Here is a 13858-nt window from a genome sequence, read left to right on the forward strand (position 1 = left end):
GGGGATAGAGGGGTGGACGTCCTTTAGTAGCTCGCATCACTTCCTCTCCCCGTGCAACTCAACAGACGAGCTGGATAATTAGCTTTCTTGCTCTCCAAATCCCGCCTCTCTGTCCATCCGTTTGTCCTTCCATCCATCCGTTCCCCCCCTCTCTCACTTCTTCTCCGCTCCCTCCCACCTTTTTTTCTTTTTTCTGAATTTTTTTTTCATGTTTCTTTTTTGAGTAAATGTGTACAGAGCAGCCTCTAGATGATATCAGATATTTGTTTCTCTCTGTCCCTCCCTCCCTGCCACGCTTCTTCCCTCCATCCCTCCCTCCCTCATTTTTCCTCTGTTTGTTTCCAGTGCCAGTTCTGCTGTGTTTCTGTGTCCCAGGGTTCTTTTTGGCCTACGCATGGCCAGACGCATTCAAAGCCTGTTCAGCTAATTAGCATTCTTCATACAACTTTTCCAGCACTGACCAAACTTTGTAGAGTGTATGTGTGTGTGCACGGCTGTGAGTTTGTGTAGTTTAGTTTAATAGTTTAATGCTCAGTAGCATCCAATTTCTGCTCGACTTACATTGTCTGTGGTAGTGATTTGAAGAAGGCGGCTGTGGACAGTGGAATAAAATAGGTTAGAGGTTCCTTTGGAGTCACGGTCAATGGATGAGGTGCTCATCATCCTAAGCATTACCCTTTAAATTTCTCCCAATCAAGACTTGTATAACTTTCCGTTTTAATAGCTAATCTGTAGCTCGGAGAGAGCGAATATGTCTAAAGGGGAGAGTCCAGTTTCTGTCTGCAGAGATCTTTATTTTCTCCACAATATTTGCTGTATGAAAAGGAAAAAAGTCTGAGTTACTTTTCAAAGACTGCGAGTCCTTGGTGTTTTTTGGTTTTTGGTCGACTGTAACAGAATGCCGGAGCAGGTGGATCATTCCCTCAATCCAACCATTGTTATTTTAAAAGAGCAGACATATGCTGGAGAGCTGAACGTGGACCATTTCAAAGGAACGATGAAAGCCCAGTGTTGGATTGTTCAGAAAGAGGCCCCCATGAGCGGATGAGGAGGTGGCAGGAAGGGTGGAAAGGAGAAAGAAAGCGCTTTCAAACAACTATCCGCTCTTTTTCTCCACCTTGTTTTACCCTTCTCACTTTATATTTAAATTCTCTCTTCTGTGCATGGCTGCTTTTTTTTCCTGTACATTTATTTGTGTCGATTGAACAGTTTTTATTTTAATAGGATTGTTGACTAAAGCATTTTTTGCAGATTCAAAGAGACATATGTACCTATATGTGACTTTAGTTTCATTGTTCTGTGCTGTCCATAAGGTAGACGTTATCCTCTGACGTGAGGCCACTTGGGGTTTTTTATGTGCCCACAGAAGTTGGGAAATGTCTTTTAACTAACGTTTCATAACAACATATGTTTCGTTTATTGTATTTTATTTAGTCAGTCGCGGTGTAATTTTTATTCTGCACAGGAACCAAGTAGCACATATAGACACACCATTTAAACATTGATTTTTCTTTCTAAAACATGATGAGATCTCACATGATGACTCCAGTTTACAAGTCACAGTGACCATCCTCTAGTGCAGAGTCCTTTAGTACAGCTCACTTCAAATCTTTTTTTGTTGATATTATTGGCCCTGACTAGGGCTGTGCGATATGAACAAAATCTCATATCCCGATATAAGAATTCTATCGTCCGATAACGATATAAATCACAAAAATGTAACATTAATTCTGTGAATCTCGGGCAGCTCAACTTGTGTTTCCAGCTGCGCGTCATGTACCTGAAGTCGAGTGTTTTAACCGATGCATGAAACTATACATTTTTAGACATAAGTTGTAAAGGCCGCCGTTTTCTTTGTGAGTATTTATTACGCGGCGTGCTGCGGGGAAAAGCCTGTTCCAACGTTTGAGTCTAAGGGAGTCTAAGGTTTATTTTTTAGCACCTGGCGGCTCTTTTTTAATTCTCATCCGTAAATAATCTGCTCTTTCACGTGACTCAGTTTATTTTGAAAAGTCTCAACAGGATCTTGAGCTTTATTGTGAAAGGTTTACGTGAAACATAAACAAGCGGACACGGGATTGTGTTACCGTCGTTGTTGCTAATGACAACGCATAAAACAGGCGCTTGTCCGTCCGTAGAGAAAGAAGATATAGCCATTAATTAATATAGCCACTACAGTGACCATCAAAAGGATGAAAAAATACTGCTGTAAACAGTTTATTTTGCGACACCACGAAACAAACGATAGCATAAAATGAAACGATAGACGTTTTTATATCGTCATCCGATATATATCGTTATATCGAACAGCCCTGGCCCTGACCCACATTTTTTTTTACTTATTTAATTATAATTTTAATCTTCTTTATGTTTTCCTTTGTACTTTTAATGACATGAGCATGCAAAACTGCTAATTAGAATAAAAGGGGCATCTCAGGGTTTTCCAAAATATGGAGGCCTTTTATAGGGTTCTGTAAATGTCTTTCAATAATTTCTCCAGATTGGGAATCAGATCTCTGTCTGTTAATTATATCAATAATATTGAGGCGGGCATGCAGGTGTACTTGAATTTATTCCACTGAAGGATGGATGCTTTACTCTCCTCATGTTCTCCTCATGCTCAGTTTTATGAGCTGTGGCATTATAGTAAAAACATACTTGGATGATAGCTTAATGATTACGACATTAAGATATCGTCCTCACCTGTGAAAACTAGTCGCCCAAATCTTTTTTTTGACCTTTAGTATTTTATGTTCTCAGAGGTGAAACTGACAGATACAATCTTCAAATTAAGCTCCTCGCTGTTCCTTGTGTTTAAAACCTGCATACGCATAAAACATTTATTATGCTGTCAATTTTTTTGATTTGGCTCCACAGCTTAAAAATGTAACCATCATGTCCTTGTTACTGAGATTGTCCTTTTTACATATAGCAGCAGTTAATTAAAGGGAGTGTAACCGCTGTTAGGTAAACAACAGCTGCTACACTGTCAGAGCAACTTATTCAGTTGTGTTTAAGTATTAGATTGGAAATGGTCTAGTTAGGCTCAGTTTTGTTTTGGTCAGATTGGAGATTTATTTTGAAAGGACCTGAATACACATCTGTATCTCTATAACCTATGTGTAATTTATCATTCAGAAAAAGGTGTCTAATTCTTCTCTGTGTTTAGCTGGCACGTGTTGATATCATCATTAAAGCCAGTCAGCTACAGAATCACTGATGGCATTAAACTATGTTTGCATCCAAAATAAATAACATTTAATTTTTCAAGAGAAAGGTAGGTAGGTGAGGACTTTCACCTGTTCTGGAGGAACGTCACCTGTGGTGGTTAAACCTAAAGTGACTGCCAGCTTTCCCATCATTGATTACAGTTGGAGAGTTGGATGGTCTCCTGAGTTCCCAGAATTCCCTCATTGGGAGGCTGAAGGAGGAGTGCTGCAACCTGGGGACCAAACTGGAAGAGCTGGCTGAAAAAAGCAGGTGAGTGTTTCCTCTGTGTTTGAACATTTATTCGCTCAGTTATGCCTCGATTTTTTTTAAATTTGCCGTTTGCTTCCTAGCTCAGTGGCTTTTTTCTCTCTACATGAAACAGTTGTTTGCTCTGCCACTCTGTTGTTTATTCCCTCTATCTGCTGGACATCCATGTCATCATTTCACAAAGCATCATCTATCCAGGCTGTTTGAACAGAGCACGTCAACATACTACATACTGCTTTCCAGTCTGACCTGTTTTCTTGTTAACCTGATGCTACAGTAGTCACAGCAGGCCTGCCCAGCTCTCCATCTGGGCTGAATGCGTGTGTGTCTGTGTGTGATTGTCTTCTGGGTGTGTGTGTATGACAGTGACCCTGGGCTCAGTGTCCTGTCAGCTGTTGGAGCTGTGCTGCACATTAGTCACATGACAGCCTCCAATCTGGCCCTGCCAGACCGCACTGGCCTCACCAACCACAGGACACATGCACACAACACACACACCAAAGTACACTGTGTATTTTGTTTGTTTGGAAGGACGTGAGTACCAGGTACACGTATAGAGTTTTTGTAGGTACAGAGTCATGCTGACACACTGGCCTGAAGGCTCATTGTGTACATCTTCTGGATGTGTGCGTTATGTAGTTTAGCAGCAGCGTGGTGGTGTGTTTGGTGCCTCGGGCTGTTTGAGTTCCTGGAGTCTAAGCCCAACGTAGCGGTTAAAGTCCTGCTGGACTGCCTCACTCGGGCGAAGTGAGGTTACAGTGAGACAGTTGCAGGAAGATGGAAAAGAAAAATGATCATCTGTTTTTGGTAGTCCTGCTGACTCTGCACCTTTTATCGAGTGTGCTGCTGCAGATTGGCCAATGTAATGTTGTGAAAGTGACACTCACTACGTCTGGACATGCAGCCCGTTACCTCTATTTTTATCCCTGCATTTCCTGCTGTTACCTCTACTGTTGATGTTAGGTAGGCAGAGTGGAAAATGGTGATCTTAAAACAGGCATGTTTGCCAAATTAGCCGAAGAGTAAATGAAGTCACTATTTATTTGTTGTTTTGCCTTTTGAGACTTCTATTTCCTGGATCAACATAGGCATCATGAACCTAGCCTGTTTTTGGACACCAGAGAAAAGTACTCAGGTGCGTGAGCTCTGTTGTGAGGCAACAATGCTAACCGCTGAGCTACCTCGCTGCCATTTATTTGATGACACATACGTTCTCGTAAGATGTGCGCACACACTGACAAAGACTCTGCTGCTATCTCTGCTGTTTCATTCTCTGGGACTACGCAGATATACTTTACTAAAAAGTCATATATTAAAGAAAAAAAAGTGGATGATGAATTCAGTTTTTTGGTTGTATAATGCTTCGTACGTTGGTAGTGTGAATATAGCAGCTGTGTATGTGTGTGTGTATGCAGAAGTGAGCTGGAACAGCTGGCATTGGAGAAACAACACTTGGAGGAAACGGTGAAGAATCTGAGAGCTCGCTGCTCGGATATGGAAGAACAGTGTGTCCAGCACGGTCGCATGCACCAGCGCATGAAGGACAGGTGGGCGCATAACACACATAACTACACAGCTACACATACTGTCCGTGCAGCAGAGGGCAAAACATCTTCTGACATCTTTTTGGGGTTGTTAAATTTGTTCATTGGTCTTGTAAACTCCCCGTCAAGAATTTTATCTGATTGAAAGAGTCCTGTAAACATCAGTGACATTACATAGAAATCACTAGTGTTTAAATCACGAGTGTTTAAATGTTCATTTCTTTACATTTCTGCAGCGATGGAAGCGAACCTTTTAAAAAAGGAAGCACAGTTTTCTTCACATTCTGTCCCCTCACCAGTGAATCTTCTGCACATCTGATGTTTATTTTTATATAAGAATTGTTTTAATTTTTTGTTGACATAGTGTTTTTTGTGTCAGCGCTTTATTCTCCTGCTGTCTGTACTGAGGCTGCACACACCAAGAGTTTCTGATCAGAAACTTTTCTCTTACATAACAGACAGGAGGAAAGTAAAGTAGTTATAGCGGTATAACTACGCGGTTGCGACTGTTCGCCCCGTTCACACGCAAGTCTCTCACAGCTCAACACAGATAATGGACACATGTTAAAGGGAAAAAAGTCTTAAAACGAGGACGTTAGGTACTCGTTTATCAAATTGCTCGTTTACAGCTGTGCTTCTTCACACCGCTGTGGCTCAGATGAGTTATGAAGTTAACAAGTGGGTAATTCGTGAGAAGTTGTGCGTCTCGGCAGTGACTAAAACCTATAATAAGCAGCGGTAAGTTGATCTCTTGTCAGCGGGAGCTGACACACGATGCTCCCGTGCGCTTGTCACACTCTAATAGACTCTTAATTACACTGCAGTGAACAGTAAAGTGAGATTTGGAGGAATTTAGAAACCATAAATAGTCTTCAAGTCAAAAAAAAACATGGCAGTGTGCATTTTAAGAAAAGAACGAAGCTGATCAGAGTGAGCTGATGAACTGAGGAGTCAGTTAAGAGAAAATAAATCTGATAGTGTAATAGTTGAGTATTTGTATTTGTATGAAGATTTGTTGGGTTTCTTTACTTATGAAAGCTGCAGCTAAAAGTGCCTCCATCTTTGGCTTATGCTACAGTATCTGTACATGTGTATGCATGATGCGGGGGTCTCTTCCTCCTTAAGTGCGGAGCCCAGTTGGCGTGCGTCTCCACGGGGCGCCTGGCATACAGCTTGGCTCTGCCAATGTGGGAGAGGGTGTGTGGGTGTTGTTGCCCCACTCTGCAGGATCTCTACCCCAGTGCCCCCCACTTTTCCTCTTAACACACACACACTTGCAATCACGCTCACCCTTTTCTCCTGCTCCATCCATGACACTACATATTGTCTACCTCCCACCGGTGTTAACCTGTCGATAGTCACACGCTGCCAAAAAAACAAAGTTTACCAAGTCACAGCTGTCTCCTGGTTCTGTGTGACTCTTTGTGTGGTTTAGAGAAAGAAAAGCTATTTAAGTTGACAAGGAGTGTGAAGTATGAATATTCTGTACGTTTCTGTGCATATGTTGCTGCGGTATTTTGTGTATGTGTGTGTGCGTGTGTGTGTTGGTTGCTATTGCATGTTCTCAGGAGGTTTAGCAGAGCAGGAATGTGGCTGCCAAAAGTGGATTGGCTGGGAAGTTGGCACCTAACTTCTCTCTTCTCCCAACTGAACCACGATAATCACTCTTGGCATTTACTGAGTTTTATTTTCTGCTTTGACACTTAGTTTGTTGATGAATCCTCCTGATATTTAAAAATCTCTCAAGTTCAGTCCTACAAGAGGTCACTTCAGGAGCGACTGTTAAGCCGGCTGACCGCGTTTTTATTTTTCAGCCGGTAGAAGGTGTGTTTGTTTGAGAGTGTGTTTATACTGGTTTGACGAGTAGTTTTGGCATTTAGCTGCCTTTTTTTTTTTTTTTTTTTAAAAAGGTGCAACATAGAGATGAGGTAGAGAGGTGTGATTAACATTTATGATACACAATGCTGATACAACTTGTTTTTTTATCTCTATATGTGCTTCTTTTTGAGGTAAACATTATAGAATGTATATCATAAGAGTATAAGAGAATAATATTTGTTGGAGTTTGGGAAGTTTAGCGACAGGCGCGAACTTTGAGATGTGGCTTCCGAGTGTGTGTGCATGCAGTTTTGTTTGTGCGCGTTTAAGCCAGTACGTCATCAGTTCTTTTCTTGTACTTGTTGTCGTGATCTTCGGTGTGCTTGCACGTCTATATGTCGGGTATATGTTCGCTGGTCCCCACAGGCCCTGAGTGTTCGGTGGGCGCCCCGCCGTGCCGCTCGGGGGTTAAGGTGTACGTGTTAACAAGCTGGTGTAAGTGGGTTCAATATCCAGCGCCCCGCCCCTCCCCACAGCCTCTCCATCGGCCTGCAATCTGTGCTGCGAAGAGCGGCAACAGCGCACCACGCACAAAACATTTGGAAAATCAGCTTGATTTATTTTTACATGGGCAAGCTGATTGCCAAACTACACAGGGGTTTTAGCACACAATGTTTTGCTGCACCATTTAATTATTTATTTTACTATTTCTGTGTTGTTGCTTTTTTTTTCTTTCTTCTTTTTCCTTTTTTCTGCTTGGAAATGAAGGAATGGAGCGGAGGGTGGAGAGATGGAGCAGGACAGCAGCGAGTTAGAGAAGATGCATAGATGCAAATGTTGAATTTAAAGCCTCTGCGATTATTATCATTTTTACCAGCCTTTTTTAAAAACATTTTGATTTAGTTTAGTGTATAATGTAGTTTGGGATTTTAGGTTTAAATAGTTGGTTTTTTTTAGTTTTCAAGAATATTTTATTTAACATTTTTGGTATTTGATCATTTTCAGATGCTTTTGTGTCTGAAAAATACAAACAACAAATCAGCCTTTATTAACTCATGACAGCCGATCATTTGTCAGTGGGCAGGTGATGTTTGTGAGTTTGTATTATGTGAAAACAACTTAATACAAGCATAAACGGAAGAAAAAAGATTTTGCTATAACTGTGACAAAAGTGAACATTTTGCAGTGCAGATGAATTAGTTAATAGAAACATTAAACTCTCAGTGCAAATCATGCATTTCTTAGTTATTCCAAAATATTTAAAATCAATACATAAATAAAAACGAGCATTTCTTTTAAAGCAAAGATATTATTAAAATCTGAAAATGCTGCATGAGTACATGTACAGCTGGCCCTGAAACTTTAATCCACTTTAGTCCATTTTAGTTGGAAATTTCTCTTAATAATGCAGCTTTAACAAGAAAAAGGAAAACATATCTGTCGATCTCTCTATATATGAAATAACCTTTTTCTAACAGAGTAATGTTTGTTGGGAAATGTGACTTTAAACTGTAACTTCTTCAGTTTTCTATTCATATTAATTATTTTTTCAGCTGTGGCTCTTCTGCCCTCCGTCTCCTCTTACCTCCCCCTTCTCTTCTTCTTATCTCTTTTCACTTTACTTTCCTTTCCTGCTCCAACTTTTCTCCTCTCCTCTCTTCTCCTCCTCCCCTCTGCTTTCCGTACTAAACACCACGCAACCTTTTCTCACCCCACAGCTGTTGGCAGGCTGTTTTACCAATTATCACTACGCATGCACACACTTAGGTCACGCACATAGACTCTCGCGCACATGTACGACGGACCAGCACAACACCAACGCTTGCTTAACCACGCATCGTGACAGCGGAGTGTGTTTGTCAGGCCTCGGTGCGCGAGTGCTGTAGAGGTGTACGAGCGCAGCTCACTGTGCAGTCCTTTAAGAAGAGTAGCAACATATACGCAGATGTGTCTGTAGATCCACAGGCTTCACTGGGCCATATGGCCTCCACGGAGAAAGATGGTGCTTGCGTCTGGAGGAGAGCAGAAGAGGGAGGGAGGGATGGAGCGGAGGATGGAGGGCCATGTGTGGCATGAGCTGTGCAAGCAGTTGTTGAAGTATGTATGCCTGTGGATGTGTGTGTGAGTGCATGCATGTGTATGAGCGTGTGCGTTTGCACCAGAGGCTCCAGGAGATTGGTTAATGGAACAAATGGTCGCGGCGGGCCAGGGAAGAGGGAACAGGCTTGCTGCTACCGCGGGCGGACAGCGAGCCTCAGGCGAGGGCTGCTTCATCTGGGCTCATGCCACACACATACACACACCCTCTGTCAAACCCTCGTCTCTCCTCATCCCCCCGCTCCCAAACACACAGTGTGCTGCCATGCCGCCCCAGAAGCAAAAGGACGCTCGTCGCAAAACTTTTCATTTGCAAATGAAGTTGGCAGAGGCTGGGCAGAAGAAAACAGGACAGCTTTCATTTGTCTCATCTGTGTCTTCGCGCGTACACACACACACACACACACACACACAGATATTTGTGTGTGCGTGCATCTGTGTGTGATGAGTTGCCACTATGTGTGTGATCTATGAGGTACAGAGAAACAGGGGGACGATAAAAAGAGTGAGATGTGGAGAAAGTGAGGATAAAGACAAAGAAGGCCCAGTGTGAGGTTCAGTGACGTTAACGCCTCGTATTCATCTTCCACAGAGCGCTAATATTAACATCACCTCCTTACATTTCACATGCGTTTCTTTTTTTTCTTTTTTTTTACTGATCACACATAGCTGTTTCTTCACAGATTTTTTTAAAAATGGATTTTTATTTTTCACATAACAGCAGCCCCTTGCCTTTCAGGTTTTTATCATAAAGCACTGATCACAGGTAGGTAGTTGGGTAGTCAGAATGTGGTTTGTTAGCAGCTACTTTCCAAACATTTCAAATATTTAATTTAAATTTTAAATATTTACAAAAGCAAACACGAGGAAGTATTAACCGTTTTAAGACACTACCTCCATTTCGTTCCTCACTCATACTTGCGTTCTTACCTCTGGGTGGCGCTGATCAGTCGTCTCCCTCCTCCTTCATCTTCCTCTTCTTCTTTTCTCATCGTTTCTGTCTCCGCATGGCCCAGCTGGCTCCCGCAGCCGGGAGCGACTGCAGGGCGGCCTGCTGAAAGAGCATTGTCAAACGGTGGCTTTACAGCTCTGTCACACACACACGCACACACAGACGCACAGATTTGCAGCTCAGATGTCAGGCTGTAGCCAGAGGCTTGCAAGCTGGAGCGTTAACTGTGCAAAGCGTCACATCTCAAGCCCCAGTCAGTGACTCTAACACTACTTCATAAAACTACAAGTAGAAAACTCGAGCAGAAGCACCTGCCCCTTCTTTAGAAAAAATGTTAAAAGTAACATCAGCAGAAACACTTTAATGCCAGCAAAGCAAAAGCTCAAACACACGGCCTAAAACAGTCAGGAGGCCTCACGGCAGCAAACAACTCTGACGTTAAATAGATGATTTCCCAGCCTGCAGCAGCACCGACACCTCTGTTAATGCAGAAATGAAAGCAGAGACGACTTCTGTGCCCGTTCAGAGCTGTTTACAGCTTCGTCAGATCGTGAATATATTTCTAACATCCCTTCCTAAACTCTTTCCAGATTTTATTTTTAATTATAAATACTGGCCAGGAGCCTTTCATTTTACGCTGGTGAACTGCTGTCTGGGACGCTTTACGGGAATGAAAGAAAAAGCACCTGAAATGATCAAGGAAAATAATTGATATTAAAAATATGAAATTACATCATACGGAAGGTGATGGCACTGGGAGGTCTTAAGACGAAAAAAGACAGATTTGCCAAGTTTGTCTGTTACAGATGTTTTATTGGGTACAGCACAGCTGACGGCCTAATACTAGCCCCACTTTAGAATCTGCAATTAAGATTTTTTGCACAGCACTTTTCAAATTTTATTTTACTGATAATAACTTAATACTTATGTAAGCTGGATATTTATGGTTTTTGTTGCAATCAGCGCAAGAAGCAGACATGATGTTTAATTTCTTTTACTCTCAACTTTATGTTCACTTTAATGTAAAGCTAAAAACTGTAAAGTACCACAGCATGCAATGTAAATGTAGCAGTAATATCAAGTAATTGTATTTGAAAATTTTAAAAAAAACAAACCAGTAATAATATAAATGCTGTTTTAGTGTTTTTAAATCTCATATAAAGGTTTAAGCATGCATTTTTTCAAACAAAAATGTCAGTAAAAATCATTTTCTTGCACCTGTTAAATAAAGATTTCACAATAAAAGCATGATTAGTTAACATGACTTTGTAGTAACAAACACAAGAGAAGCCAAATTAAAAATTTCAATCAACAAAAAAGAAACATTTTTAAGAAAAGTATTATTTAATGTTGGTGATCACATGCTGAAAAGTATTTTTCACTTCATGCCGTGCTCTCAGAAGAAGCTGGCCTGACAGACTTTAGGTTATTATATTCACGCTGTTATTCAGCGTGCATGAATATAAATGTGTACACAGTGCAGTGCTCAAAGTAAAAGGAATTAAAACTGAACAGCTATAGGATCGCTGCCTCGTGTATGTTGTTCCTTTAATAAGTGCTGAATATTGGTTTTGCAGGACTGCGACAGATGAGTTGCAACTTTCATGTGACTGTTCATGGAACATCTGGCGGGCTAGTAACATCTAAGACACTTTTTTTTTTCTTCCCCTCCTGATCTTCACACTGTGCTCAGCACTGCAGGGGAACAGCTGTGAGCTGGAAACTAATGGGGGAAAAGAGCAGTTTTAACAGAGGCTGCTTCACAGATGATATTTTTTTTAGTTTGATGATTAGATGCCAATTCACCCGACATTTGTTTAATCGCCATTTCTGTCTTCACAATTTGACAGAAATGCGGTGCACCAAAGCCGCTCCAGTTAGAATGTACATATTTAAAGATTACTGGAACTTAGAGGATTTTGCAAATGATTTGATTGTTAGGATTTCTTCAATTCTAAATTACAGAAAAATATCAACTATATCCTGCTTTAGAAATTGCCCATAAACAATATACTTCTTTAATATCCAGTATATGTAATTTCTTTATCTGTTTATTCAGGGGATAGTGATCTTCTGTGTCGTGGATCTGGAAATGAAGACTGACTTAGCGTGTCTTTCAAGCGTGACGCTCACATGTGAAATCCGCTGTGCCTTTACAGAATAAAGTCTCTGGAAATTGCCAGGTGGCCGTAAACAAAAAGCAAAGAAAATCAAAAGACAGTGAGGGAATGCACGTCGGGCTCATCCCGATCAAAACCCCGCAGCGTCAGCGATGGCGTTCCCATGTCAAATGCACATGTTAGCGAGAGCAACAACTGGCGTGACAGGTTGGTGGAAGAGGACGAGGGGCATGGCCTTCAGGCACACGCACATATTCTCGAGTGCGGTTTTGTGCCAGCCAAGATTTAGCGGGAGCGCTGGGGTGTGAGGGTGGTGATGGTGGGCAAGCCTGGGGTTGGGCGAAATATGGTTTTGTGTTGTGCGTGTGTGTTTGTGTGTGTGTGGCAGCTGCAGCCTTCATGCCCCTGGCAGTGTTGTTGTAACCAGGCAAACCAAGGCCGTCTGCTTGCGTTCTTCACCCCCCTAGGCTCCCTGCCTGCTGCACACAGACACACACACACACACGTAGGTTCAGAGATCTTTCATTGTCTTTAGATTTAATTTTTTGCAACATTGAGTCCAATTCTTTAGTTTTTTGTGATGTTTGAGCATGTGTTTTTTATCTCTCTGGTTTGCAGATTTTTGAAATGTACTCTTTAATTACAGCCCACGTTCGCCATCGCTGACAGATTTTCCTTTTTTTTACTCTTATTAAAAAAAAAAAAAAAAAGTAAAATACCTGATCTCACAACCCAGTTTATGCAGGATAGCGTCAGTTTACTCTGTGGTTTGTTTTCGAGTAATTTTGATAATCTATGCACTGTGCGATAAATATTTTCTTAAAGTGGCACGCTCCACTGGCTGATTTGTTTAGTGATAGGAACACACACACATTCATAAGGGGCTGCTGAGTGACAGACCTGAACGCCGCTTCCAGATCTTCTGTATCTATTACAGTGTCTCTGTTTTTCTAACGTGACGTTAGCACTTTCCCTTTGGACCATGCCTTTAGGACATATGCTCCCACCTGTAAATAAATATGCAAACACAGACAAACACGTACACACAGAACAGAGTTTAGACACTAGCTGTGGGCTACGACTGATGTATACCAGAGAGAGGTAGCTGTGTCTGTGTTTGTGTGTTGTAATTAATCTCCTTACTAGCAGCAGTCAATAGAGAGTGCTGTGGTTTGAGGTGCAGATTGTGAGCAGAGTTTGATTATTGGGCTGTCAGGGGAAATTACTGCAAACTGCCTCCCAGCAAAACTTGCTTCTGTCATGTCTGCTGGAGAGCAGAATACACACTTAGTACCAGGACTGCTCTGGAAGCTGTTTTCAGGTATTTTAGGGGAATTATTTCAGTGTAGATGTGTGCGTTGTGTGTGTGTGTCAGTGAAGCGCTGGATCCAGCAGGTGGTGTCCTTTTACCAGGTCAGCGGGGAAGCTTCTCCTTCTCTAACCCCGGTCACTGAGCTGCCAGCCCGGCCATCAGCAGGCAGCAGGGGATGGTGACGGCTGGAGCTTGGAGCCTCGGTTTCTCTTCGCCCCCACCACCGCTCAGTCCGACACCTCACCTGACACCACAAACTGTCAGCCCTCGTTTTTCACCGGCTGCAGATCCCCTTCACCCAAACATCCGTTTATCTGTCCTCCCATCAGTCGGTCAGTGAATCCAAGCTTCCTTCTAACCAAACCCATTCCAAGCAGTGTGCAGAACTGAGCCAGCAAGCCAGCAGTGTGTGTGTGTGTGTGTGTGTGTTTGGGGGGGGGTGTTCAGTGTAGGGCAGTGCCTGAGCATTAAGCCGTTTTAAGCCCTAATTAATGAGTGTGCCAGTCGATAGAGACCAGTTATTGGATTTGCTGCTTTA

The 13858-nt window shown here is 42.1% G+C and overlaps 1 protein-coding gene and 1 long non-coding RNA gene across 4 annotated transcripts in view; one reads left to right on the forward strand and one right to left on the reverse strand.

Moving 5' to 3' along the window:
• The window catches only part of LOC143421779 (uncharacterized), a 71006-nt gene extending 57265 nt beyond the window's left edge, over positions 1–13741 (reverse strand). Inside the window, exons 1-4 of the long non-coding RNA XR_013101354.1 lie at positions 13419–13741; positions 13152–13272; positions 12909–13015; positions 9867–9987 (exon numbers count right to left, since the gene is read on the reverse strand). This is a non-coding gene — a long non-coding RNA (uncharacterized LOC143421779). The remainder of the gene's footprint in view (positions 1–9866; positions 9988–12908; positions 13016–13151; positions 13273–13418) is intronic.
• The window catches only part of sdccag8 (SHH signaling and ciliogenesis regulator sdccag8), a 51909-nt gene that overhangs the window by 30981 nt on the left and 7070 nt on the right, over positions 1–13858 (forward strand). For all 3 annotated transcript variants that reach the window (XM_004551423.6, XM_004551424.4, XM_076891538.1), the window contains exons 15-16: positions 3372–3480; positions 4893–5024. In XM_004551423.6, the coding sequence (XP_004551480.2) occupies positions 3372–3480; positions 4893–5024 (241 nt within the window). The remainder of the gene's footprint in view (positions 1–3371; positions 3481–4892; positions 5025–13858) is intronic.

This window comes from Maylandia zebra, linkage group LG13 (genome assembly GCF_041146795.1).
Source record: "Maylandia zebra isolate NMK-2024a linkage group LG13, Mzebra_GT3a, whole genome shotgun sequence".
Classification (NCBI taxonomy): Eukaryota; Metazoa; Chordata; class Actinopteri; order Cichliformes; family Cichlidae; genus Maylandia; species Maylandia zebra.